Source organism: Bidens hawaiensis, unplaced genomic scaffold (genome assembly GCF_021521415.1).
Source record: "Bidens hawaiensis isolate Kalapana, Puna unplaced genomic scaffold, B.hawaiensis_p1.1 tig00038076_1, whole genome shotgun sequence".
NCBI lineage: Eukaryota > Viridiplantae > Streptophyta > Magnoliopsida > Asterales > Asteraceae > Bidens > Bidens hawaiensis.
Window position 1 is genome coordinate 1 of NW_027505523.1, and position 27,592 is coordinate 27,592.

The window sequence follows — 27,592 nt, forward strand, 5'->3', positions numbered from 1 at the left end:
TTTTTAGCTAATGAATAGGTGACGTTAAAATAGCTAAAAATAGGTTGGAGGTTTGTACATAGAATTGAAAATAAATATAAAAAATTTTAAATCAGTTTCACTATTACAAAAAGCTTCAACAATTCTATAGTTTTAAGTTATATTTCACACAAAAACTTAAGTGTTTCGTAACATCATGGTTCCTTATTCATATCTTATCATATCCCGACTCACCTAATATTTATTGTGTACACTTTAACTCTATCCATTTGATGAATTAACCGATGGCCACAATGGGGTGGGTCCACTCCCTATTTCTGGAAAGGCCACGCAAAGCTACTAATTTCATTAGTTTTATTTCTACTTAATTATGATTAAGTTAGCGAACGGCAATCAAATTGATTCCACACCTTGATTGAGTAGTAATCTACATAAACAGAGAATCGACCAAGTCTGACTTCATTATTGGACGCTGGATAGCCAAAATTGGTGGAATAGAGTTTTTGATATTTCTCCATTGTTCACTCACAGACAGCCATTCACTCGCGGAGACAAAAACGGTCGCTCACGAAATAGTTTGGATCATCAATACAATTAACCCTTCGGTTAGGGTTTATGTTGTATATAATTACCATTACAATAATTGGAGTTATGGTAACACAAGTTTTATCAAATTTAGTGATGGTGATAAAAGTAAAAGAAACCAAAAACTTCCATTGGGTTGTAAGAAGGAATATTGGGCGTAACAAACATTACATAGAAGCTACACCAATGTGTTTGGCTTCCAAAGGATCTCCATAACCTATCTTACATAACACAACTTCAAAACATTTAAAACCTCACCTCCTATATCACAAAATTTGGTTACCACATGCTTCCTTCTTAATGTACACCGGCTCGGTTTCTGACTAAAAAAATCCAGATTGTTACCATTGGCGCTCCTCATTGTAACAAAAATATATGGCATTTGCCAATTTCAGCTTCATAGGTCATGAGGGAAGTTACTGATTTGCCCGACCTCTAGCACGTCGTTGTTGTTTAACTTGTAGCTTATTCTTATGCGCATGACGATTGATTTCTGAAGTACACAACATTCATCATTTACACATAAACCATAAAAACTAAAGAAAAGAAAAGGGGGGGGGGGAAATGCAAATGTTGTAAAAAGTAAATAGCACCTTGCCATGTTGACTGTTGGTAACTCGTAACTTCTGAGTTATTGTCTCGTTATCATTTCCAGGAAGCATATTACTACTAGCAGGTTCTAAATGCAACTGAAGAAACTGCGGATTCATAACCAAACACGCCATATTAGACAGCATATTCATGTTGAAATAAATAAAAAAATACATAGATATTCACTTGAAATGTAGTTTACCTTTGGGACTGCTGCCTGGAAAATGAAGTTTGTATAAACATCAGAAGACTTGTTTGTAAAGATTGCTTCAATTTGGGTGTGTTTGTGGACTTTCAGGTTGTTTGGAAAAGTTGAACATTAACCTCAAAGAGCTGCTCTCAAAAGCAACTATCGGTGGATAAGTAGGACCATTGTCTTCTGTAATAAAACAATGGTGGTTAATTGTTTAGTGGTTAATAAAATCTTTAAAAAGATCTTCCTTTTTAAACATATTTTGAGTACAAATTAGCAAATACTCACTAGCTGGTGGAGGGCTGGGACCAAATCCATCTAACAAGTCCATCATAAGTGAGGAAGATGCTTGTACATGTGGCTCCGTCGATAAAAGACTATCCAACGGACTAACTGAAGTTTTGTTATCTTGAGTTAATGATAATATGTCAGGTGCAGACGAACTGTTTCCGGGAACAGGTGGCCCGATTGATAGTAAATCCAGCAGGACATCAGTGCCACTCTTTTGAACCTTGGTTGTACCTGGTACAAATGTAAAACAAGCATGTGTTGTAAGTTATAACTGCTTTTAACTACCGAGTTCTGTTTTATAAACTCCAACCTGATTGTGAGGAAAAGGAAGATGTACCGACATCAAGAAGATCATGAACAAAGTTGCCACCTGAAGAAGTAGGTGCTGGCTCATCTGATCCTAAATCAAGCAAGTCTATTAACGGGGCAGCTGCTGATGTGGCAACTCCACTGGCAGAAGTTAGTGAAGTTGAAACAGCTGGCACTAGAATAGATCCAGATTTCCTCCACTAAAAGTTGCTTCATCAAGCACTGGCATCCTTTCAACTAGAGCAGACCTTCGCATGTTACATTAAATTATTATTACTATTATAAACCACTTTTTAAAGGTTTTTCTAAAAGAATTAAGAATATTACAAGTTCAAACCTTATATTCTGATGTTTTTCAATTATGGAATCAAATTCAACAGATCTCTGCTGCAATTCAAGTAGAAGGCTTCCTTAAGATTGTGTAACAATATCCTTTATTCTCCTGAATATATAGCAAGTTTACGCTATCAGAATTTACATAAAATTGAGTAGCATAACATGATTTTCAAGATCAAATAAATAATCTACTGAGAGCAAGAAGGGAAACGGGAAGACAGGTTCAGCAAAGCAATCAAACACATAGCTCGGGTGGTAAGATCCGATGTGTGGCGCTTTATTGCAATTTCAACAACATCCACTGCTTCATTCTCAGTTACCTGTTCATAGCAACTAAAATTAATGATATTTGGAAAAGAGTTGACATACTAAGTTAATTACTTGTGAAGATTGAAGAAGCAACTCACAGTTATAGGGTCCTCTATGTTAAGCATTCCAATATTGTTAACTAGCATGTCACCATATTCTCCAATGCACCAGACAGCCACACGAACAAGTGTTTCCTGTTTTTGAAAGCAACGGATATTATAAATCAATGTCCATAATTAAGTATGAAGAGATAATTCCAGTAAAATATATATATTTATTGTACCTGGTCAGTTGATTTTTGGATTGCCTTGTAGAGTGAACGTACTGTATATCCATGGAGGTTAGAAGCATTGGTTATCACAACAATAAGAGCATGCCATACCTCATCCTTTACATGATTTCCAGCCTACTGACAACAGAACACAAGCTTAGTAGTTCATTAAACACATGTTAAACTAGAGTGAATCTATAATGCATACCTCAGAGAGAACTTTGAGCATCTGGTCAATGTACCAAATCTTGTCCGGGGAAAGTCTAAAGCAACATTTGTAAAGATGAAGTGCCTAAGATATTTGGTATCCAATCCAGATAAGTGATTCGGTAGTTGCAGAGAACAGAACATAACTATATTGTTTCAAACAAGATGATATTGTTATGAAGAATGAAAAACTGAACTTACTTTTCAACAACGGAGCAAATTTTATCAGTAAGATCTCCCTTGAAGTCTTCATCACTTACTTGTAGATAATCAATTAACTCTTTGATCAAAGCTTGTACATTGCTCTCATTCATCAGAAGATATACAAGTTCAAGAGCTCTTTTACGAATTGAAGCATCTGAATCCTGAACAATAAACGAGCACAGTATGTAAGTCTCATATGGTATAATAGATATAAAACAAACACGGGTCTACTTACAAGTGAAAAATTACATTAACGCATTCTAAGATTGTTGTGCGATGTCTCTGCACTGCTTGATCATCTATTGAGATTGCTTTCATCAGCATGTTTAATGCAACATATCTGCCATGAAACATATAAAACACAAATGAATCACTTAGATAACTATCTGGAAAACCAAAGATTTCACATTTCTTCATGTTACTTTGCATAGAGCACACAGGCTACATAAAACTGAAGCCCTGTGCACAAACTTGCAGGCAAAATCTTTGTATCAACAGAAACTTTTTTAACTCTTGGTACCACAACAAGATCTTTATAAACATCAAATTGCAAGAACACACAGGTTGCTTACCTTATATTGTTGTCACGGTTAGACAAGAACCGCCCCAAAATATTGATTGCAAGAACACGCAAACCGCTAATATCTTCAATGCTCATTATGGTTTCTACACATTCATAAAGTATTGCATTCCCTGCATTCCTGTTCGACTCAGTTTTTGTTGCCACCTAAAAAGGAAACTCAGCAAGAGCAGTTTAGGAGAATTCATTGCAAGATCATCAATAGGCATTATCATTCAGCAGTTTACCATTAATGCGCCAAAACATAGAATCCATTGAAGTTTTCTACAATTTTGAAAACAAATCATTATAAACTACACATAAAAGATAAAAACTGACCTGAGCAAGAATGTCACTCATAGAATCGCTCGCATCAGCATCTCCATGACCCAATACACGCAAAAGGCGAAGCAATCTTATATGAAGAAAAGGGTCTGCAATACCTGAAATGTCATATTCAGGAGCATATGAGCTGTTCACAACATCCTTTAGAACTTTCACCAATCCCTCTGTGCATTTCTAGACCAAAGGGAAAAGGAAAAAAGGTTTTAAAAAGACAAATTACAAGATTGACAGTAGAAAATAATATGTCATGTGTTCTTGTCACAAATGTGTATACATTATTAGATAAACTAAAAAACGTAAAAAAGAAGAAAAAAGACTCGACAATTCATTTACCTGCCTAAAATATTCAAGGGCTTCTTCACTATGATTACAGAGATCTGTACAGAGTTGTATCCCAGTTAAAAGAACCCCATGATGCTTTTCTCTAAGTAATAAAACAACAGGGTTCACAAAATTTTCTGCAAGGTCGGGGACTTTCTTAACGATCCTTATTGAGCATAATGCTGCCTGTAAAATGTAATAGCTTATGTTAGTATAATGCTAATGGAGAGTAATGTGTGAGAATGCTGGGATATACTCTCAAGAGATAATGAGATATATCATTTTCATTTCTAGATTTCCAGTTTTTCATCAACTTACTTTCTTGCGAATATTTGGATCTTGAAATTGCAGCAACCTTTCGACTTCAGGTGCAAGATCACGTGCCATTTCTGCTGAACATATATTCCCTTAAGCACAAAGAGCTAGTCCACAATATATTGGTTTGCATGGTTAAGATCTCTGCAGATGATGACAGTATTATATTCAAAACGTCCAGGCATTCTTCCTAAACAAGATATGTATGTGTGTGTGTGTGTGTGTGACTGTGTATGTGTAAAAGAAAAGAGAATGTGGGAGCTTACTGTTTTAGTGAATTGGTGACCAACATCAAAACTTCTTGTCTTTCATCAAGAAGCAACATGAGTCCAAGATATCCTATTCTTTTCTCAGGGAAGCCAGGAGCTGCTATTAATTTCAGGCATTCCATTTGACCAAAATGTGTGGGATATCCTAACATGTGAATAAACATGAGCTTTGCCAAGTTACGATGTCTATATTCGTTATCATTATCACTAGCTGCTGCACGAATGGAAGCACATTCCTTTCTAACAACAGCACGCTCTTCTGCAGCAGTTTTGCAAGCACGTATTGCCCGAATCATGTCCCTACAGTGGATCAATAATCTCACTTAGATCCAACTGAATAGTAACATGCTACTAAATACTGATAACCTCACACATAATAAAATGAAAAAACATGAATGCAACCGAGCTTTCATTTTGCTTGCTTGCTAAATTTCTACATACTAAAGCATGTAATATAGTGGATAGATCAGGTTAGTTATATACAACCTTTCATGGATAATCTGATTGTCAAGGTTGATCCCTAATGTTATCATTTTTGGTGTACAAAACTATACATGTAATCACAACAAAGCCAATTGTCATCATAAGTCATAGCCATCATGTTCTTCCTATCAACTTGATTATGCTACATTGAGAAAGATCCAATATGTTGCAACCTCATCAATTCACAGAAACAAAAGTTCAAACTCTACCTTAAAGGTAAAATATCTCGTCACTTGCCACCATAGTTATCAAAGGCGAGCGCTTCTTCTGCCTAGGTGCAATATTCAGGCGACGCTCAATAAATGTGCTCCTACTTACTAGGCGATGCTTCAGCTCTCCAGGCGCAATATATACAGATTAATTTGTTTTTTATTTATTTAATGCACAATTATTCATTTTCTACTCTATATAACCTTCCACAATACCACCAACTGAAGCATCTCATCCAGGTATTTGCCTATTTTAGAATTTTGGTACTAACTAGATGATATTTTGGGTTGAACTTTTGGTATTGGATAATTTTTTTTGCACCTTGCGCCTAGCACCTTTGATAACTATGCTTGTCGCAAATAGGCCCAACACTAATTCCTTCTCCAGGTCATCTATTTCCTTCCGAAGATGTTGGAAAAGATTATTTCGGACTTGACAACGCTACATGTTGTTTTATGTTTCTTCACCTCAGAATATAATCAGTTGAGCATGGATCCTACCACTAGATGCCAGATATTATACCTGATGTTCACAAACCTAACCGGATGGACAAAACCAGACACATTACCGAACACTATCGAGCGGGCGCGGCCTCTGTTTGTGTTAATTCGTTAAGCTTACCGAAGGACAATGTTTTGTTCATGCTAATTCATTTATTAAAGGGACGAACATAAACTAAAAACCTTGTATAAGTAGTGTGTTGGTTTACTATATCAAAAGCAATGGCATTAACATACTATGGGATTGAGTGCATTGGCAAATGCATATGTTGATTAATAGAAATTAAGTGAAATGTTTATCCCTAAGACGCGTTCCGGAAGAAAAAGGATTCATAGTTATTGTAATTGTAATTGAGCTCGATCAGGTCCAGAGGTGTTTAGTGTATTGTATAATCAAATTCATTGAGATCTCCAATAATTACGAACGAGGATCTGAAGAAGATTGGATCTGTTGCCTGTCAAATCATGATGATCATCACTATAAAGCCCTAAATTCTTCCGCTAATCTAATAACTAAATTCTTTTTTAAAAGTTAAGAATAAAATTTGAACAAAAAATGTAAAACAAGCTTAAATTTGTTATCTTAAATTCTCATCCAACCCCTCTTATTACGTGAGACGTCTTTTATATTTTAGAAAAAATAGTGATTTTTTTTGTATATTTGAAAAACTACTGTTCATCTTATATAATTTTTTAATATATTTTAAAAGTGGTTGTGAGTGAAGGAAAGAGAAAAGGTAATGATAAAAGGTATAAAAAGTATTATTTTATTAAAATGGAGAGAAAAATGTAGTGAGTTTTAGTGTAATTTTTGGTTTAAAGATCGGGTGTGGGATGGGAATGCTCTTAAGTTAATTGTCAGCAACTATAAATGAGTTGTATGTTTGTTGATACCGTCACAAACTAACATTCTTAGTCGGCTCATTAACGAACAACAGTTTACCCCCACCATCTCCATGCTCCATAGTCTTCGGGATGACAGGCTAATACATTGAGTTTCCTGTATAACCACCCTCCCTTTAATTAACGTCATAGCCACTTACAGATTTGAAAAGATCACATATGAGACATTGTAAACATGCAATATAAACAATTCAACATAGCAATGCATGATATCAAATTTCATTTATAGCGTGAAAAGTTTACGATTTGTTACTAAAAGTGAGATTAAATTTATCATTTATCTTTGGGTTGAATATTAAGATGAAAAGTACCTTATTAGATTGATCTTTTTTGGTGTAATGATGCTTATCGGTTTTCATAATGTCTTGGTTCCATTGGTTATCTTACCTTTTTTCTCATTTGTTGGCGCATGGCTTGTGAGGTCTTTTTAATAATAAACTTCATCACTTAAAAAAAACAAACAAAAAATCGTCAGTTTTAGTCTTGAAAAAATAACTTATTTTTCCTTGAAGTTGAGTTTCTACCATAAATGGTCATACATTGTCTAAAAGCTAAACAACTATAAATAGTAGTAGCATACTTATCTTGGTTTGAATGTTTGATAAAACATGTGCTAGGGGCTGTTTGGGATTCCTTATTTTCACCTCCTTATAACTTATAAGGAGAAGTCATAAGTTACAAATATATAACTTATCAACATTTCCTCTCATATTATAAGGAAACCCAAACACTTTTTTTTAACTTATCATAAGTCATAAATTATAAGGAGATGAAAATAAGGAATCCCAAACACCCCCTTAGTGATATAATATAATTATAAAAATTAAAACATTAGGTAGCGTTTGGTATGAATGAATGCAAGGAAAAATGTAATGAGTCATTTCAAATAAATGAAAAAAAAAACATGTTTGGTTATCAAGAATAGATCATTCCATAAGAAATGAAAATCCTTCCATTTTTATCATTTTCATTCTTTTGGACATGGGTGTTTTTTTTTCATTCTTCAAGGAATAAGAAAGTCAAAATAGTCAAACAATTGTTATTACTATTACAATTATTATATTTTTTATTATATTGTAATTATAATTATAATTATAATTATGATTATTATTTTTTTTCAATTATAATTATTATATAATTATTATTATTACTTTGTATATTATACTATAACTATTATTACATTTGAACTATTGCTACACTATCAATATTATTATTTTAAATTTGACGAGTTAGTATTTCACAACGCATATACGTAATTCAACATTGTTACAATTATTTTTATTCGGTTTAACGATATCGTTGCAGCGTTAGGGTTCTAAAAACTAGTTAATATAAATATTCATATTATTATTATTACTACTACTACAAATAAAATATTAATAATAATAAAAATAAAGTGATTAATCATTTCATTCCTACATGGTAACCAAACATGACAATGGAATGGTAACGATCCATTCCATTACCATGTCCATTCCATTACCATGTCCCTGAATCTCGATACTCTATTTTACATGGTACACACACACTAGTCTATATACCCATATGACACACGGGTTAAAAAAATAATTTTAAAGCATATTAATAAATAGGAAAATTTGTTTTTATTGGTCCCAACTACTTCATTTTAGTCGGCGCTGGTCCCAACTTTCATTTTGGCTGGCAACGGTCACAATTTTAACATTCGTTTCTTCCACCAGTCCACGACTGACTGAGTACTAACTCCGTTAAGTATTTGCTGATGTGTCCATCTGAGTTGTCAAAAAAATATTACATGGCAGCCAACGTGGACATGGTATTATACTTAACATATTACATTCAGAATTCATCTTCGAGTCCCGAATCCCGATACTTTGTTTTACATGATACACACACTAGTCTATATACCCCTGTGACACACGGGTTAAAAAAATAATTTTAAAGCATATTAATAAATAGGAAAATTGGTTTTTATTAGTACCAACTATTTCATTTTAGTCGGCGTTAGTCCCAACTTTCATTTTGGCTGGCAACGGTCCTAACTTTAACATTCGTTTCTTCCACCAGTCTGCGACTGACGGAGTACTAACTCTGTTAAGTATTTGCTGATGTGTCCATCTGAGTTGTCAAAAAAATATTACATGGCAACCAACGTGGATATGGTATTATACTTAATATATTACATTCATAATTCATCCCTAATTCTCCAAAGGCACACCCAAATAAAAATCCCCAATTTATCTCAAGAACCCTAATTGAATCATTGAATCAATTACAATGTTTGACCGTCATCACCGTCATCGTTCAACTTCCTCTGTCGCACCGGCGTTCAACTCCGGTGTCTCTGTCCTCCGCAGCATCGGTGTTCACCTCCGGTGTCGCCGTCCTCCGGTCCGGTTGACGTCATTCGTCAGGGCTTTCTCTTCCGACGAAACGAACGAGGTTATGAGTAATGGTGAGAAGGTTGTGAATAAGCCTCTGATATGTACTGCGGATGATGTAACGTCCAGTTTCAATAGATAATTAAATAAAGTATTTTGGGTTTTATTTTAGTTATAGTATCGTGTGGCGTCGTTAATTAATTAAATAATATGTAAATAGTGGATAAGGTTAAAAAGGATTAATGGGCTTAAGAGTGATTTGGGCCTAAAAGTCTTTGGGCTTTATCTATTTAAACCCCTAAAACCCTAATTCCAACCTTCTTCTCATCATTTCATCATCATTTTCCCAATCATTATCATATCCATACACACCCAAATCTATTGTACACACAATCCATCTTTCCATTCATCCTAGATCTAGTCCAACCACACGAAAAAGGTAAATGTTATATTCATTTTGTTCATTTACTCGTTAAGAATAATATCGAATAAACCGAGTCAAACCAACCTAAACAAACCGGTATAAACAAGCTTCGAACGAATCTAATATTAATAATAACAAATGAACCAAGAATCTTTAAGAGACGAACTTGGAACCAACACAAATGAACCCGATTTAGACAAACTTTAAACAAATACATAGCAATGATAATGAGTTTGACAGGAAGAAAGTAAAAGATACAAATAATAATAAGAAGATGTAACGGGTCTTCAACGAGACCCGAATCTTGACAGTTCAGCCAAACTAGAATCCGAACCAGACCTGCGAGCTCGAGGTCCAAACCACCAGACCTGAGGTGCTCCTTGCCTCTCACGAGAGTTGCCAACAGCCCAAGAAATGACCGAGGTCTGATTTCCGATGAGACCGAAGCTTGTCTCTGGTGAGCAGTAGGCATAAACGAAAACCTAGGCACGGCCTTCTCGAACCTGATATGAACCCCCTAAACTAGATCCAAACTCAACAAACCATATGCGACGCGAATCATAGCCGTGCGAAGAGAAACCCGTGCGAATGGTTTTCAAGTTCCGATTCGCATCCCGTGCGAATCATAGTCATGTGAATTACAGTCGTGCGAATGGGGAGATTCGCACAGCTGTGCGAATGGAAGAATTCGCACATGCCGTGCGAACCATGGCGATGCGAAGTGACTGGAGATAGGCCGACCACCTTATATCTTTCGGTGTTGTTGTCATGGAGGCCGGGAAAAGGGAAGGAAGTGCAGCGGTGGCGATGAGTGGCCGGAAAGGGGAGCAGCGGCGGTGTCTGGGTAGGAGGAAAAGAAGAAGATGGAAGTTAAGGAAGAGAAAGAGGGTTGGGGGGGGGGGGGGGGGTTGGGTAGGGTTTCTTTTTAAAAGAGGGTGTTTGGTGATATAATACTAATATAATAATAATAACAAATAAATAAAAGATAATTAAGTAATAATAATAATAAGAATATAATAAAAGAAAATGGTGAGAAACAAATGAGACCCGACTCGTTTAGAACCCACAACCCGCCTCATGTCACACCAATGGTTAATGGGACCCATTTGGTAACACTTAAACGTAAGCAATCCTATCCCTAACAGTTTATATAAACTTCTTACTTATCCCTACATTATATGTAAGGTACTTCATGCATTAAGCTTGCTTGAGTGACACATGGCATTCTTTGACTGACATTTTCTTTCTTTCTTCTTTTTGTCCCATTCTCTGTTCGAGTATAAGCATGTAGGATGTTTATTCTCTCTAACTTATACTCTGATACCAACCTATAGGGCCCCAATCCCGGGAACCCTACTATTGCTCAGGTTAGATTTACTCATTCACATAATTAGGAAATCAGAGTTAATTAAAACAAATTCACGGAACATAAACGTCAATTATTCATACAACGTCAAGTACTGGTTTAACATAAATAACATAAGTCTTGAATATTAAACATAAATAACACGCACTTCTTTCTCTTAATGATGTCGGTCTTCATCTTATTGCCACGTGTCTTCATTAAACAGCCTGTCTCATCCTACTCACCTGCGTGCATACTAAAAGTCAGCTACGCTGAGTGAGTTCTAGTTAATCAATCAACATACAATACATTCACGTTCATACTTATACGCGTCCGGGGATACGTATTTCATACTTTACTTACCATTGCTCATTCATACATACTTTATATACGTACCTACATACTTTCTTTCATACATTATTGTGGTATACCGTAAACTATCCTACTTCTACTATCTCATATATTATTAGGGTCTGGTCCCTCTATCTCAGATATTTTCAAGGTCTGGTCCCTTCTATCTCATCTATGCAAGCTAAAATATTAGTAATATGGCCTTAGTTCGATAGCAAACAAGTTAAATGAAAACATGCTCGTTTAACTATCCGCTATAGACTTAAACGCAAACGATAGTTACAAACCAAGCATTGTATCATCCGTTAAGCCGAAAAAGACTTACCAAACACTTATTTGAAATGTTTTAAGCGATCCGTGAAAATATTTTTGATTTTTACAAACATATTGTATGTTTTTATAATTTTACACAAAAATAGCCGAAAAACACTCGTTTTCGCTCCGTTTGACGCACCCGATAAGTTTTTCGCGCCAAAAACCGAACCCGAAATAAATTTGGACTCGGCATTTCACGTTCGGGCACGTAAATCGAGAAAAGTGGACCAAATGGGCCCAAAAGGGGACCCAACGAGCCCAGCCCGCCAAAGAAGACTTTTACCCCATTTTTATTCTTTCACATTTAAACTAGATCCTTGATATTTTCAGCCTCATTTTCTTGAAAACTCTGGACATAATTGCTGCTCCAGCCAAAAACCTTCAAACCCTAAGGTAAGGGGCTTAAATAAGTAGCTTTTTTACTTGTTTAAACTTGTTTAATACCATAAAAACATGTCTTTGTTATTAAAAATCATTCCTAACCGTGTAAAAATCCTAAAAATGGTCCATTAACATTTTTTGATCATACACATGGCAAGGAACCTGTTTTGATAGTTTTTTTGGCCATAAACACGGATTAAAGGGTTGAAACGACGTTTTTACGGTTCAAAAGTTCGTTTTTGTGCACTAGCCGAAACCCTAAGTTAAAGGGCTGTTCTATTGATGAAACTTGATTGGTTTGTGATATAGGACTTGTACCTAGCTTTCTTAGAAGCACAAGAACCTGAAAACTTGATTAAAAGGTCGGAAACGAGCCAAACCCGCTAAGGTAATGCCGAAACACTCGCTTACGGGCTATTTAGGTTAAGGTTGTGATGTGCATATTGTTAGGACTTGAAATTTTGCAGGGACATCAGGGACCATGTCAATAAGTCCCTGTTCAAATTTGGTAATTTTTTGACCATCCGAGAATATTTGGCAAATTTATTACCGGATTGGGACGTTTATTTGGAAAAAATAGCTAAAGTACTTCAAAAATTATGAAATTTTTCTGGGAACTCATATTTGATGTATTTTGATCACATATGAATTTTGAGATCATTTGGAGAAGTCTAAAGGTGTTTTGTACATATGCGTTCGTGCGAATTTTTATAGTCGAATTTGGGCCGAAAAGAATATTGAACAAGCTTTTTACATTCTGGAATTGATACAGATTGTTTTGGGACATGATTTGAGTATTCATGAATTTTTGTGGAATTTTTGGAAATTGTTTGGGGTAAACGGACGATTTTCAGGCGAAATATAGCTGATAAAACGAATTTTTATAAATTAATAAATCAGTAAATAAATTCCAGAAATATTTTTATAAAAATCTACATATTTTAATTGATAAGTGGTTAAATTTTCATAATTTAATGATTAACGGTTAATTAATTATGCTAATCTGAATATTAAACAAATTCAATTTTTATAATAACCGGCAAGTTCGCGGCTAGTGAACCTGCGGGAAAATCAAAACACCAAGAGTGATAAAAAATCATATGTTTGGACTAATTAAGTGAAAACGAACTTTTCTATGAGAAACCTGGACAATCCGGATAGATTGTGCGCGTTTCTTCTTAAATCAAACTGAATAAACGGAAACGGGCCCCGAGGCTAATCCGGTACCCCAGTATGTGATCCTTCTTTATAACTTAATCATTTTATTAACCAATACATTTACCCAAGCTTATTTTCCATAACTGTTTTCTGAACGCGTAAACGAACAACTTGGCCCAGCTGGGAAAACGGGAATCTGAGCCAAGTTCAGTTTTAAGTATTAGACATTGAACAACATCACAACCTAAGCCTATTGCCACTTTCTGGGCGTTCCAGCTATACCCAGATTAGTTATACAGCCCAGTTTATTACTGAGATTATAATAATATTAAAATATTAATATTATTATAATATGGACTATAGGGACTAAGTGATAGCAAGGGGAACGAACCCCGTGCTGATCTCGCACTGAGTGCCTACAAAACCGTGAGTTTCATGACCCCTCTTTTCAAACTGTTTACAAACTTTTGGGGTGAAAAACATGTTCATATACATTATCTATCTGAAAACGGTTCAGAACGAAAAATACCTGAACCTTCATATATGAAAAATTCCTACAAACATAATGATAAACTACGTGCTGAGGAAAGGTGATTATTATCGTGATTGATATATTAAATGGAAACACTACGAATGCCAAAACATAATGAAATCATACGTGACAACCTGTTTATACAAATACGCTATATAATGCTAAACACAACAGGTTGAGGAATAACGTGGTCTGTAATGACCATGGGGCTATTGTGGGTGGAAGAGGGGGCCACAATAGTACTAAACTAAAGTTAAGTATGGCCTATGAGCCAAGTTCTGCTGCAACTTACTAAACTAAAGTTGAGTATGGCCTATGAGCCAAGTTCTGCTGCAACTTATAAACTAAGTTGAGTATGGCCTATGAGCCAAGTTCTGCTGCAACTTATTAAACGAACTAACTTGATTATGACATGAATGTTAAGAAAATAATGTGATTATGCGTATTGTGGGCGGATGGGGAGCCACAGTATTTGGTGATACGTGATAAATACTATATGTGTATATGTGTCTATATACATGCTATGTGATTAGCCGTAGGAAATACTATATGTAGAATATACTAATTATTTGCGTATACACTATATAATGTTTGAGTTTACGTGGAATCATTGTGGGTGGAAGGGGGACCACAGTGGTTGATGTTAACGCGGAACCGTTGTGGGCGGAAGGGGGGCCACAGTGGTTGAGTTTATGTGGAACCGTTGTGGGAGGAAGGGGGTCCACAGTGGTTGGTTAAACATGGAAATTGGAAACAGGTAGTACGAACAAACAATCACGATTTTACCAAAATTTCGAATTTATATTATAAACTTACATGGCACACACAAGGATATGGCTTTACATATTTATACAAACGTAAATACATATTTTCACATACGCGCGTACATACAAACTATGACTGTGTGGTACGCAGAACTGATTTCGTTAAACTTATGAAACTCACCAACTATTCGTAGTTGACCTATTTTAACATGCTTTTCAGGTAATCAGATATGAGAAGTAATTTCCTGTGCGTTACGTGTCTGACTGATGATTGATGTCGTGGGCATTTGAGTTAGAAGTAAAGTAATTAAAGAACCGGTTTGATTGTATCACCTAGTTTGTAAAAGAGATTAGAACGATGTAATATATTGTAAATTAGTTAATAATGTTACTTTATGAACAATGTATTTGATACCAGTTGTATCTGTTGCATTTCCGTTTTACGCTTCCGCAAATCGCTTAATGGGGTGTGACATATTATTAGGGTCTGGTCCCTCCTATCTCAGATATTATTAGGGTCTGGTCCCTCCTGCCTCGATATCATATATTATTTGGGTCTGGTCCCTTCTATCTCAGATATTATAAGGGTATGGTCCCTCCTATCTCATATATTATTAGGGCCTGGTCCATTTGCCTTGCATAACCATACAACCATACATGTCCCGTCAATCGTCTATGTATTTATTTCATACGTTTCATATCCTTTAATTGCATTTATAATTATATACGCACATTCATACAACATTCTGTAATAATAGCAATCAATAAATAATCATACACATATCTTGCACTTATAACTTAGGATAAGTGTATTAACTATCACATAGGAGTATGCACACAGGCCCGAAAAACGTCACAGAGAAAGGGGCTAGAACTAACCTGGATCCTTAAGCGTTCGGAGTTAACTGAAATCCCTTTCTTGACTGAGCACGACCAACTATTATATCGTACAAGTATTAGTTAACTGGTCTAACGAAGCCATCTTAACTAGCATGGTTTGTTAGCTTAGCTTAACCAAGTTAACCGAGTTAAACAAGTTAAATTAACCGACCACGTTATCTACTTTAGTGTCTAACTTATCTAACTTTATTTAACTTCTTTATATTTAACGGGGCTCTCTAGCTGAACTAACGGGGTTCTTTAGTTTATTTTAATAAAACTTGGATCAACTTTAAAGAAACCTTGGACCAAGCTTGAGGCATAATACTTGGATCTGGCCCAACTCCTTTATTTCAATCTGTTCACAAATCAGGGGCTTAGGGTGCTTGGGGTTCGCTTAATCTGTTAACTCGCTGCTCAGCCTAGGGTCTGCTCCCATTCCCAAGGTATTCGTGGTTCGCTTATTTGGTCCCGAGCAGAAGTTCGCTCATGGGTAGTGTCCACTATTCGCTAATACAAATGATGTAAACTGGCTGTTCGCTCAAACAATCAACACTAACATGATCATGTCTGCACCCTCACATGATCATGTTTTGAACTAACATGATCATGCTCAAATGAAACATGATCATGTCCCAACTTTATAATAGTTAGCAACATGATCATGCTGGTATAACAACATGACCATGTCTTAATTTCTTAGTTTCTTTAATCTACCCATTCCAATCCAATAACCAGCCGATTTTTATGCTCTTAAACAGATCTGGACCCAACCAATAACCTTGGTTCCCTTTCTATATTAAATTTTGGGACTTTAACATTCTATACGGTCTGATCTAACACTATACCAATTTTCATACAAAACCGACATTAAATGCATAACCTTTTTCATAAAAACATACCTTAATCGAGTGAGATCCGAAACTTATGTGATATTTGATGACGGCCCCTTCACGTTTTCTTTTTGTCTAGCACGGATCTACACATTTATGAAGTCGGATCTTGAATTCTTTACTAAAACGAATCCTTCAAATCTTGAGCTTCATGTGCGTGCTTTGAAAGGTGAAATATGGAGAGATTTAGGGTTTAAGAGTTTTAAGAGAATATTTATATTTTAAAGCCCATGAACCTTAGGCCTATATTCTTTCCCTAAGTCCATATTTATTTCTAAATACTCCACCCTTTAATTATTATTATTTATCCGAAATAAATAACGACACACTATAATTAATAAAAACTTCTTTCATTTATAATTCTCAAAATACGGATGTTACACACACACACACTCACACACACACACACACACACACACATATATATCAATCCATCAGTCATACACAGTTGAAATCCCACCAATAGCAAAGCTATAAGTAGGGTCTAGGGAGGGTGGGATGCAGGCACATCGTACCTCTTCCAATAGAATAGAGAGGTGGCTTTCAAAGAGACCCTTAGTTCTAAAATCATACATATGGGAGAACATAAAAGGTAATCAAAGTTCCACAGTAATATTTTTAATAATAACACTTAGTACTAATACTAATAATAATATATACATACAGTAGAAACTCTATAAAATAATACACTTGGGACCACCAAAATTTATTAATTAAAAGAGTTATTAATTAATATATAAATTAATAATTATTAATTTATATATTAATTAATATTTTATTAATTTATAGTAGAATGTTTTGACTCACCCAGAAGAAAATGTAGTTGCACAGTTGTTGACTGATGAAGAAATTATTGAAAGCGTTATTGGAATTAATAAAGATGATATCGATGAAGAAGATGATGAAAGTTCTACAATGGAGCCCCCTTCGCGAAACGAAGCTATTAAAGCGGCAATCACATTGAACAATTTCTTGTTGAGTTATGAGAAAACAACACCAGAAGTTCTTACCATGCTAAGGAAAATTAGAGACGAGATTCAAGGGGAAATTGATTTCAACAAAAAACAAAAGACAATTGAGTCATTTTTCAAGAAACCTTCATATCATTCATGTAATATGCTATATATAAGGAATTATTAATTTATATTTTATATGGGGTCTAAAGAAATTATCAAAAATGTATTATCTTATAATTTTAGCGAATTATTAATTTAGCACCCTATCCCCGAGTCGGGACCGGCAAAAAATATTATCTTAGAGAGTTTATTAAATAATCAAGTATTAATTTATCGAGTTTCTACTGTATATAGAAATAATAAGAATGAAATACAAAAAAGAAACTACATAATATAAGAAAAGAAAATAACATGATGGCATGTGACCAAGAATAAAGTAGAGAGAAGACCCTAAGGTATTACTTTCTCCCTAAAAGTCATTAACCTTAATTCTATGTCTCCAAGAATTCATATCTTCAACTATGTCCTTAGAGAGGCTTAAGTCTAGCTTATAATGCCTAATCCTCTCATCCCAAGTCAGTTTAGGTCGGCCCCTACCCCTCCTCCCCTCTATAGTAATTTTTTCTAAGGGTATGTTTGGTTGGAGGTAATGGAATGAAGGGGGAATGAAATGGAAGAAGGAATGAAATGAACAAGGGAATGAAATGGATTATTCTATTCACTTGTCTTGTTTGGTTAACCTATGTGAATGAAATGAATTATTATTTTATGTTGTTTGGTATCCTAAAAAATTGTATGATCAAAATAGAAATAATAAAAACACTCCTATCTCAAAATAATTTTTTTTACAAAAAAAAAATCGCAATGGCAATGGTGGTGGTGTTAGCTCCGGCGACGAAAATGGTGGTGGTAGTGGCGACGGTGGTGGTGGGGGGTAGCGGTGGTAGCATTGGTAGTGATGGCAATGGTAGGGTGGCGGTGATGGTCAGGCGGCGGCGGTGACAATGTTTTCGGTGGTTACAGCGACGGTGGTGGCAGTGGTTGCGCTGGTGGTAAGATGGTGGTGGCGGAGGCGGTGGTGGTGGCGATGGTGGCGGTAAGGTGTCGATGATGGTGATGGTAGTGGTAGTTGTTGTTAGGTGGTGATGGTGTTGTTGAGAAACTAGGGTGAAGGAGGAATGAAATGAAAAAAAAAGAAGGGGGGTAGGAAGGAATGGTTTTGATGGAATGGGATTCCATGTGTAATGGATGATTCCATTCCATTGAGCAACCAAACACCACTTTTTTCATTCATACGTAATAAATCATTCCATTCCCCCTATCATTCATGCATACCAAACGCTACCTAAGGATCTAATAGGATTCAATGTATGTCTTCTCTTCACATGTCCAACCCATCTCACTCCATTCTCTTATTTTGTCTGATATGTTAGCGACCCCTAATCTCTCCCGAAACACACCATTTCTTATTCGATCTAACCTTGTGTACCCACACATCCAGCGTAGCATTCTCATCTCTGCCACCTCCATCTTCCGCTCTTGTACCTTCTTGATGGCCCAACAGTCTGTTCCATATAACATTGCATGTCTAACTGCGACCCTATAAAACTTTCCCTTTAGTTTAGTTAGGAATCCCCTCATTCCCCTATCGCACAATACACCTGTGGCTGTTCTCCATCTACACCATCCTACCTGAACTCGATGTGCCACATCACTGTCTAATTCCCCATCGCCCTAGACAAACGAACCTAGATACTTGAACTTCGTTACTTGCGGAACCACTTGCCCTTCAATGGTTATCTGGACATCCTCATTGTCATTTACTCCACCAAAATCATAGTGGAGGTATTCGTTTTTAGAGCGACTAATCCTTAGACTCTTCTCTCCAAGGTTGTTTGCCATTCCTCAAATCTCATGTTAAGATGCAACTAACATGATATCGTATGCGAACATCATGCACCACGGGAGTGTCTCCTAAATCGACTTTGACAACTCGTCCAAGACTACTGCAAAAAGAAATGGGCTCAACATTGACCCCTGGTGCAGGCCCACCTCCACAGGGAAGAGGTCAGTATCCCCCACTGGCGCACGGACACTTGTAGCACTCCTGGCATACATATCCATAATTATCTCTATATATTTCCTCGGGACCCCTCTACCCTCCAGGCAGTCCTAAAGCACTTGGCGTGGCATACTGTCGTACGCCTTTTCTAGGTCAATAAAAACCATATGAAGGTCACGGTTCTTCTCCCTATACTTTTCCATCAATCTTCTTATGCTGTGTATTGCCTCTGTGGTGGAACGTCCCGGCATGAAGCCAAATTGGTTTACCGTAACTTGAGTTTGCAATCTAAGTCTAACCTCAATCACTCTTTCCTATAGTTTCATGGTGTGGCTTAGTAGCTTGATTCCTCGGTAGTTACCACAACATTGGGCGTCTCCTTTGTTCTTATAGAGAGGGACTACGACGCTGCTCCTCCACCGGTCTGGCATCTTACCGGATTTGAGGATAATATTGAACAAAGTAGTTAGCCACATGACTCCTTCTTCTCCCAGACACTTCCAAACCTCAATGGGTATGTTGTCTTGGCCGAATGCTTTTGCCCTTCCCATCCTCTTGACTACAGTCTGTACCTCTTCCCGTGTGATCTGTCTGTAGTAGCAATTGTTCGGTTGTTATCGTTGAAAGGTTGTGTAGTCATATTCCTCTTGGTAAGCTCTCCCATTGTTAAAAAGGTTTTGGACTTTAAGTTTCTCTAAACTTTCAAAAATAATATATGTAAACTAGCTTTAATAATTCAAAATATTACTCGTTGACCGATAATAGCTCATACCAACGATATGACCAATAACACTTAACATTCACTTTCATTGTCATGTGTAATCCCAGCTGGTTGAAGAAGTAATTTCATCTTCTCATAACTTTCATTTATGTCGTTTCAAAACACAACATGCTGTATGGGTGTTCACGGTTCGGTTTTTGTGATTTTTAGGTAAACCGTGAACCAAACTGTTCGTAATGGTTTATAACTTTCGTAAACCAAAACCAAACCGTTGAACTCTTAAATTGAACCAAAACCGAAATATTAGTAATGACTTGGATCCGGTTTGATTTTACGGTTTGAGCTTTGTTGAAATTTTATACAAAATGCCCAAAATAATGTATGAAAAGTTATTGTGAAGTTCTCAATAACTTACAAATTTTACAAGCTTAAACTCCAACTGGTTTTTAAGTTTTTTTATTTAAAAAATTAAAACGCTAATTAAAGTTTGTGCATAAATAGGCTTAGCCCACCTTTTGTTATTTTCTATCACTATATTATATGCACTAATAATATTTATGTAAGTATTTACTCGTTTAGTAATTTATTTGTACACATGTATATAATATATAAAATATTTAAAAAATTAAAATGGTTAAATCATATGTTCAGGTCCGGTTTTATACGGTTGGTTGTTACTGTATAGTATATGATATGCACTAATAATATTTATTTAAGTATGTTTAGTAATATATTTGTATGCATATATATAATATATATAATATTTAAAAAATTAAATATAGTTAAATCATATGTTTCGGTCCGGTTTTATAAGGTTGGTTTTTGGTGCAAACCGTAAACCAAACCATTCGTTATGGTTTGAAAATTTTTAAACCAACCGACAGAAAGTTAAGAAAGAAAACCAACCGTGAAACTAAATTGTTAACCAGTTTGAACGGTTTCAAGGTTTCAAACCAAACTGTAAACACCCTTAGTATGATGTGTGTCTTCACACGAATTTGTGGTGAACGACTAGCACAACTACACACTACACTGAATAGTGTGTTTTCTACTTTATACCCTAGGATTAAATTAGTTGTGAAACAATTAGATCAACCGAATCAAAGTGCAGTGAAAACATAAAAAAAAGATGTGTAACCGGTCAAAATTATTAGATGAAATGAAGAAAGCTTAGCTCAATTTGTTCTGCATGTAAATATTTCTTTAATTAAAATACAACTTTTTTTTGTTGAAATTATATCTTAAATGCATCTATTGTTGAGTAAACAAAATGTCTGTTAAAGTCACTTAAAAGTTTAAAATAACCCAACTATTGTGTATTAGGGATGCGTAAATGGTTTCAAATACCAATACTGAAACAAACATTTCAATAACATATCTTTTAAGAAATTGGGATCGGCACCGATACAACCCCCAAGCTCATCCATATTGTGTAGGGATGAGTGTTTTCGGTACGGGTATTGATTGGTACCGTTACCGAATTCGGTACCCGATTTGGTACCGTCGGTAGCGAATTGATACCAAGTTTTGAGTTTTTGATATCGGTAGGGTACGGTCCGGTATCGGTATTTTTCAGTACCGGTACCGGCACCAACTATTTCCGAATTTCGAAAACGAGATTTTCGGGATCGGTATCGGTCGGTGCCGTATGTTTAGGAAAGGAAAATGTTTATGTTTAAAAGATTTTGTGGCAAATTTACCGAAAAGGAAATATTTAAAGAATAAAAAATTCAGTTAAATAATAATATTAATTGCAGGAGTTGAAGTTGATAATAGGAACGTCTGTACGTAACTCCCATGGAATCTTGAGAACAGCAACTACTTAAAATGTTAAATACTAAAACTGATCGACTCCAGCGTTGACCAGTAGAGAAGATGAAGGAGTACGCCGGCATGGTGGCAACACAGGTGTTGCTGATGATAGTGAGCAAGTCCGCCATAGCTGATGGCATGTCCAGTTACTCTTTTATTTTCTACTCCAACGCCATTGCTTCACTCATCCTTCTTCCTCTTTCTCTCGCCAACCACAGGAGGTTGTACCTATTCATTTCCTAACAATTCCAACTAATTCTTAAAATCAAACTTATTACTATTAAGAAATACAATTTATATTGTTGCGGATCACCAAATGGTCCTCCGCTTACGTTTAACATCGTCATTGGATTTTTCGCTGTTGGCCTTGTAGGGTATGTATGTAGTTGTTAAGCTTTATTGTAATTAAATAATTATTTTAGTTAGTTATATCTAATAATACCTATGTTTATTTCTTCTTCAAGTTTCTTTGCACAGATATCTGGTTACACCGGTGTTTCATACTCCTCTGCAACTCTCGGAACTACATTGCTCAATCTCATCCCAGGTTTTACATTCATCCTCGCCGCCTTATTCAGGTAAACATATCATATGCTAAGTGCTATGTAAACATTAAGTGTCATTTGATTTAAATTTCTGGTTCTAGGATGGAAGTGATCAACATTAAACGTGCATCGACACAGGCGAAATTCATCGGGACTGTAGTGTCCATTGCAGGGGCTATCATCATGACTCTTTACCAAGGCCCATCGATCATACCTTCACAGTTAAAATCAAATGTCTCAAAGCATCTTCTCGGGCAACTGTCAGATTGGGTGCTTGGAGGAATCCTTTTAACCATTGATGCCATTTTCGCTTCTATGTATATCATTACACAGGTGAAACTCTACATTAATAACTGATAATTAATGACTATTTGTCAATTATTATTATTATTATTATTATTATTATTATTATTATTATTATTATCATGCTGTTGCTAATTACATGTTTGCTTATGTTCTCAGGCAATTGTTCTTAAGAAATACCCTGTGGTGATCAATCTGATGTTTTCTTACTGTCTTATCTGCACCGTACTATCAGGGGTAGCTTCTTTGATTGTGGAAACTGACCGAAGTAGCTTCAGTTTACAACCTAATACAAGATTATTTTCCATTCTTTATTCGGTGAGTATACCACTATATATGCTCAATATGTTATTATTAGTTTTGGTGCTTTCTTGTGAAATATGTAGGGGATTTTTGGGTATGCATTTCTAGTCACAGTTCAATCATGGTGTGTACGAAGGAGGGGCCCGCTTTTTGTCGCTATGTTTCATCCGGTTGGAATTGTGATCGCGAATTTGATAGGTGTCATCTTCTTAGGTGATGGTTTCTATCTTGGAAGGTGAAGATGTTTTCATATTATTTATTTTCATGTTTCTAGCTTGTTACATTACACATTTGTAATCTTAATTCTTAAAACACTCAAATAATATGTGCAGTTTGTTGGGATCAGTTATTGTTGTGATCGGGTTTTACACTGTGATGTGGGGAAAAGCTGAAGAACAAAAGATAGAGGGCGCACACTCGAGTGTGAGCTCAAAATTGGATGATAAAACCGACCCTCTCTTGCAAGATGTTGAGGAGCAGAGCACATCTCCCACGCCATGAACTCTGATGTGAGGTACATAGAATCATATTGGTCAACACGTGCACGAATTGGTGATAGGGGGTTGATGACTCAATCAACTGACTCGCATCTCACCAAATTATGCAATTTATTAGTTATCACATTATTTTTGTTGAATGCCTATATTTAATATCTTAGTTTGATACAGATTATAAGAATTCCCTATGAAATGGATCCTTGCGTAATTTTTATTGTCATTCAATAATATATCACTTTGCTTCAGAATTCTATCTTTGCTTATTTCGTTTAAGAACTCGAGGAAGAATTATTTTCAAGTGAGGAATGCTAGACTTATATGGGACAAATAACCCATTGTTGAAATCATAACGGATCGTTGGAGTGTGCTAGACGGGTGGAAAAACAACAATAAAACTCATATTGATTTAAGAGATTTTCTTGAATTTTCATCTAATAGTAAGGTCATAAGTAGTCACAAACTCATGTAATTTATTAGTTGTCGCATTCAATTTCTTAGTTGTCAAATTGAAAATAATGTATCATTTTTTCTCTTGACATGTATTTCCCTCTTTTTTACAATTTTCATTTCTGCTCGCGTGATACGCGACAGATTGCAATTTGTCCTACTTAGCTTGGAATGTAATTCTAAATCCAACATTCTAAATTTTCATTAGTTTTGTAGAAATTGGGGCTTAGGTTTAAGCGTATGGCATCTCAGCGAATGAGATACATAACGAATGAGACACCATTCGCTAAAATTATAAACATACATCAACTTAGGAGACTTTATTAATTTAATTATATTATTCATAAACATATATCAACTTAGGTAAATGCAAAGACATACAAGCAGGGTATGCTGAATACTCTGCATTTTATTATAGCAAACAACAAAAGTTTGAGCTTGAAAACATGCATGAAACACTTGGACTTCATGCTTTAAGGAGGTACTCATCAATCTCCTTGAAGTTTTTGGCAGCAAAGTCTCTGATCAAGTCAGGATTAGGGACCTCATCACTTGCTTTCTCAAACTCACAAAGCCATTTCACAAGGCTTCCTTCTCCCTCAGGAATCACCTCAAGACTAGCCTTGAAGTTCTTGTAGTATTGCAGCATGTCCCCATCAATCACACTGTATGCCACTTTCTTTTTCGCTTCATCGAGCTCCTCAATCTTCTCTTTCGCCGATTTCACAACCGGCGATCCTGTTTTAAAATTATAAACTTGTTAGCAATATATTTTATAGGCGTGGCTAATTACAGAATACTAAATTATTGCAAGAATAAAAAGAACAAACCTAAAAATTGTTTGTTTTTTTTTGTCACCGATATATATAATATTTTAAATATTTACTTCTAAAATACAAATGTGCATGTTATATACATAATAAAATCCATCAAACTAATCTGTTGGCATGTTTTTATTAAGTTTTTAACCGTTACATGTATAGGTTATCTATAGGTAATATTTTACAAATTTTAAGATTGCAATAATGAATGATACTGCCTAGAATCTGTCTCTATATTTTTCATAGTGCAGTTCGGGTTGTGCTTTATTATATTATATTATATTATATTATATTATATTATATTATATTATATTATATTATATTATATTATATTATATTATATTAAACCTTCGGCAAAGTGAACCATGCGGACGGATCCAACGCTTCGGCCATTGCCTTCAACAACTTGGACGGATTTGTAGAGGTCAGAGCAGACTTTAGGGAAGATGTTGGCAGAGTCCATGATGCTTTCCCAGAACTTATCTGCACCAGATTTCACCTTCACTTCAACATCAAGCTTTCCTGTGTTTGCCATGTCAGCAGCTTAATTTCTCAAAAGTCAAAAGATGATTGAAAAGTATAGAGAGGGTATGAGAATATATATTAACCATGATATGGACCTGCTTATATAGTGACAATGGGTTGAATGCATGGTTTAATGTTTTGGGAGAGGGTGGTTGGTAATTGCATTAACTGTGGAGGTCATTTTTGGGACATTAAATAGTCAAATTCTCAAATATTATGTTTACACCTTAATGTGTCACTCCAAAATTCACGAGTTGGTTTACTTTGTCTCAAAGTTCTTTACCGACTTCAAAAATCAACGTTAACTTGGCTCGTTTATTGCTCGAACGAGTTGTGAATTCGAACTTCGGAGTATGTATAAACTTATTAAAAATAATTTTATAAACTAAATGACAAACCCCCCCTATCTTTTTCATTTCACACTCAACTTTTAGTTATATCTACATGCAAATGGTGTTGACACTTGTTCATATTATGAAATGGTGTTGAAGTTAAATGTAGTGGCTAAAGTTTATGAGGGGCAGTTGGTGAGGGGCAATAAGTATAGGAGGCTAGGCGGTCATTTATGAGGTATTCATAATTTTATTTATTATTATGTTGTTGAATGCTTTTATGAAGTGTCGGTTCTGCAAGTCATTCATTCACACCTTTAATGAAAGTTTTTGAGCCTTAAGATAAAAATCAAATAAAGAGGAAATGATGTTGCATATATAAAAGAGAAAGAGATCGCACGGTTCGCAGTCACTCACGGACCCATAATTTATTTTCACCGAGTCATTAAGTTTTTAATTCTCGAATGTCAGTTAACAAAAATTTGGGTTCGGGTTTGGGTATCATAATAATTTTATTTTTTTAAAGTAATAAATGTTGGACGCTCTTGGTGTGTAATTAAATTCTAAAATGTGGTCCATATCTTAGTTGTATTATCTTACCAGAAGTATTGTTAATTTATTTTACATATATTAGGTTTTTGGTAGAGTTCATTTATGTTATCTGTTAAGACAAACAAATGTAAATAGTAATATTTTATATTTATTTAATTAAATGAATGATGATTTTGGTTCTCACTTATATTCATGAACTAGATTAGAATCCCATGCGATAAATATGAAATATACAAAATTAGACAACAAATCAAAAAAAAGTAATAATAATAATAAAAATAAAAATCCCCGCTATATAGCTTTGTTGGCTAAGAGGGGTAACACTTGAAACAATAATAACAAAATAAAATGTTGGTTACGTGGGCTTTAATTGGTTATAAATGGACTGCACTCATCATTTGGGTATAATTAAATTAAAGATGGCCCATGATAATATTATTTAGTGGGCTTAAAAGGTCCAAAAGGGAAATTAAAAAGAAACGGAAGACAGATTTCAAGGGGAGTGTTGGGTTGATTATTAACGGTTAATTTTGATTTGTAGTATTTGTATTTGACAATGACACTAAACACCAAAATTTATGGGGTTGTGATAATTGGGTCCGCCAGACCGGTTATAGGATATATATAATTCAATTGTTAATTCCACCATAGTTAACTTATATGATACATCTAGTTACTAAGACGTAATCCTACTTGAATGAAAATTATGTTTAAGCGTTTGAATGGGTGATCATATTCATGATTTTAGTAGAACTCTGTATGTATTTGTTTTGGGGTGATTGATTCCCAGACAATTTATAGCACGCCATCCAATCTTTCCCGGTAAACCTTAGTTAATTTAGTTAAAGATCGAATGATTGATATGGAAATTCATGGATCGTGATTTAGACAGCAGTAGGATGAAGATAAGATATGTCTATGTAGCCGGTTATATATTGTTATCACTTATTAAGTTTTGCAAGTAAGTAATCAAACATGGAATTAGAAGTGATTGCTCGTTTCTCGTCTTCATATCTTCATAACCTTTCACTTTTTTCTTTTTTTTTTCTGCTGCTTATTAATTCCATTACAATTTAGTTTAGCTTATAATTTAGTTTAGCTTAGTATAATTTAACAATCCCATATCAAACTTTT

The 27,592-nt window shown here is 35.2% G+C and overlaps 2 protein-coding genes and 1 pseudogene across 3 annotated transcripts; 1 reads left to right on the forward strand and 2 right to left on the reverse strand.

Annotated features, from left to right (window-relative positions):
• Positions 1-813: 813 nt before the first annotated feature.
• Positions 814-5,380, reverse strand: LOC143613722 (AP-1 complex subunit gamma-2-like; annotated as a pseudogene). Its single transcript, XR_013150169.1, has 17 exons — positions 5,082-5,380; positions 4,819-4,959; positions 4,513-4,686; positions 4,174-4,353; positions 3,848-4,002; positions 3,525-3,615; positions 3,273-3,436; positions 3,073-3,127; positions 2,877-2,999; positions 2,692-2,787; positions 2,477-2,604; positions 2,286-2,390; positions 1,950-2,196; positions 1,637-1,870; positions 1,358-1,534; positions 1,158-1,262; positions 814-1,057 (listed from the first exon to the last, which is right to left on the reverse strand). The product of XR_013150169.1 is annotated as an AP-1 complex subunit gamma-2-like (transcript).
• A 16,816-nt stretch (positions 5,381-22,196) lies between these two features.
• On the forward strand, positions 22,197-23,785 carry LOC143613718 (WAT1-related protein At5g40230-like). The gene is made up of 7 exons (XM_077087358.1): positions 22,197-22,340; positions 22,419-22,507; positions 22,598-22,711; positions 22,780-23,011; positions 23,141-23,299; positions 23,368-23,519; positions 23,617-23,785. The coding sequence occupies exons 1-7, from the start codon at positions 22,197-22,199 to the stop codon at positions 23,783-23,785; spliced, it is 1,059 nt and encodes a 352-aa protein (XP_076943473.1).
• An 850-nt stretch (positions 23,786-24,635) lies between these two features.
• On the reverse strand, positions 24,636-25,589 carry LOC143613719 (MLP-like protein 423). The gene is made up of 2 exons (XM_077087359.1): positions 25,398-25,589; positions 24,636-24,966 (listed from the first exon to the last, which is right to left on the reverse strand). Exons 1-2 carry the CDS (start codon positions 25,582-25,584, stop codon positions 24,695-24,697), a joined length of 459 nt encoding a protein of 152 aa, XP_076943474.1. The 5' UTR covers positions 25,585-25,589; the 3' UTR covers positions 24,636-24,694.
• Between the last annotated feature and the right edge of the window lie 2,003 nt (positions 25,590-27,592).

Excerpts from the sequence above, each read along its gene's own strand:
- LOC143613718 (XM_077087358.1), top strand. The coding sequence starts at position 22,197 with ATGAAGGAGTACGCCGGCATGGTGGCAACACAGGTGTTGCTGATGATA. Across the intron at positions 23,012-23,140 it reads CTATGTATATCATTACACAG|GCAATTGTTCTTAAGAAATA; the intron begins GTGAAACTCTAC and ends TTATGTTCTCAG. Across the intron at positions 23,300-23,367 it reads TATTTTCCATTCTTTATTCG|GGGATTTTTGGGTATGCATT; the intron begins GTGAGTATACCA and ends TGAAATATGTAG.
- LOC143613719 (XM_077087359.1), bottom strand. The coding sequence starts at position 25,584 with ATGGCAAACACAGGAAAGCTTGATGTTGAAGTGAAGGTGAAATCTGGT. Across the intron at positions 24,967-25,397 it reads CATGGTTCACTTTGCCGAAG|GATCGCCGGTTGTGAAATCG; the intron begins GTTTAATATAAT and ends ATTTTAAAACAG.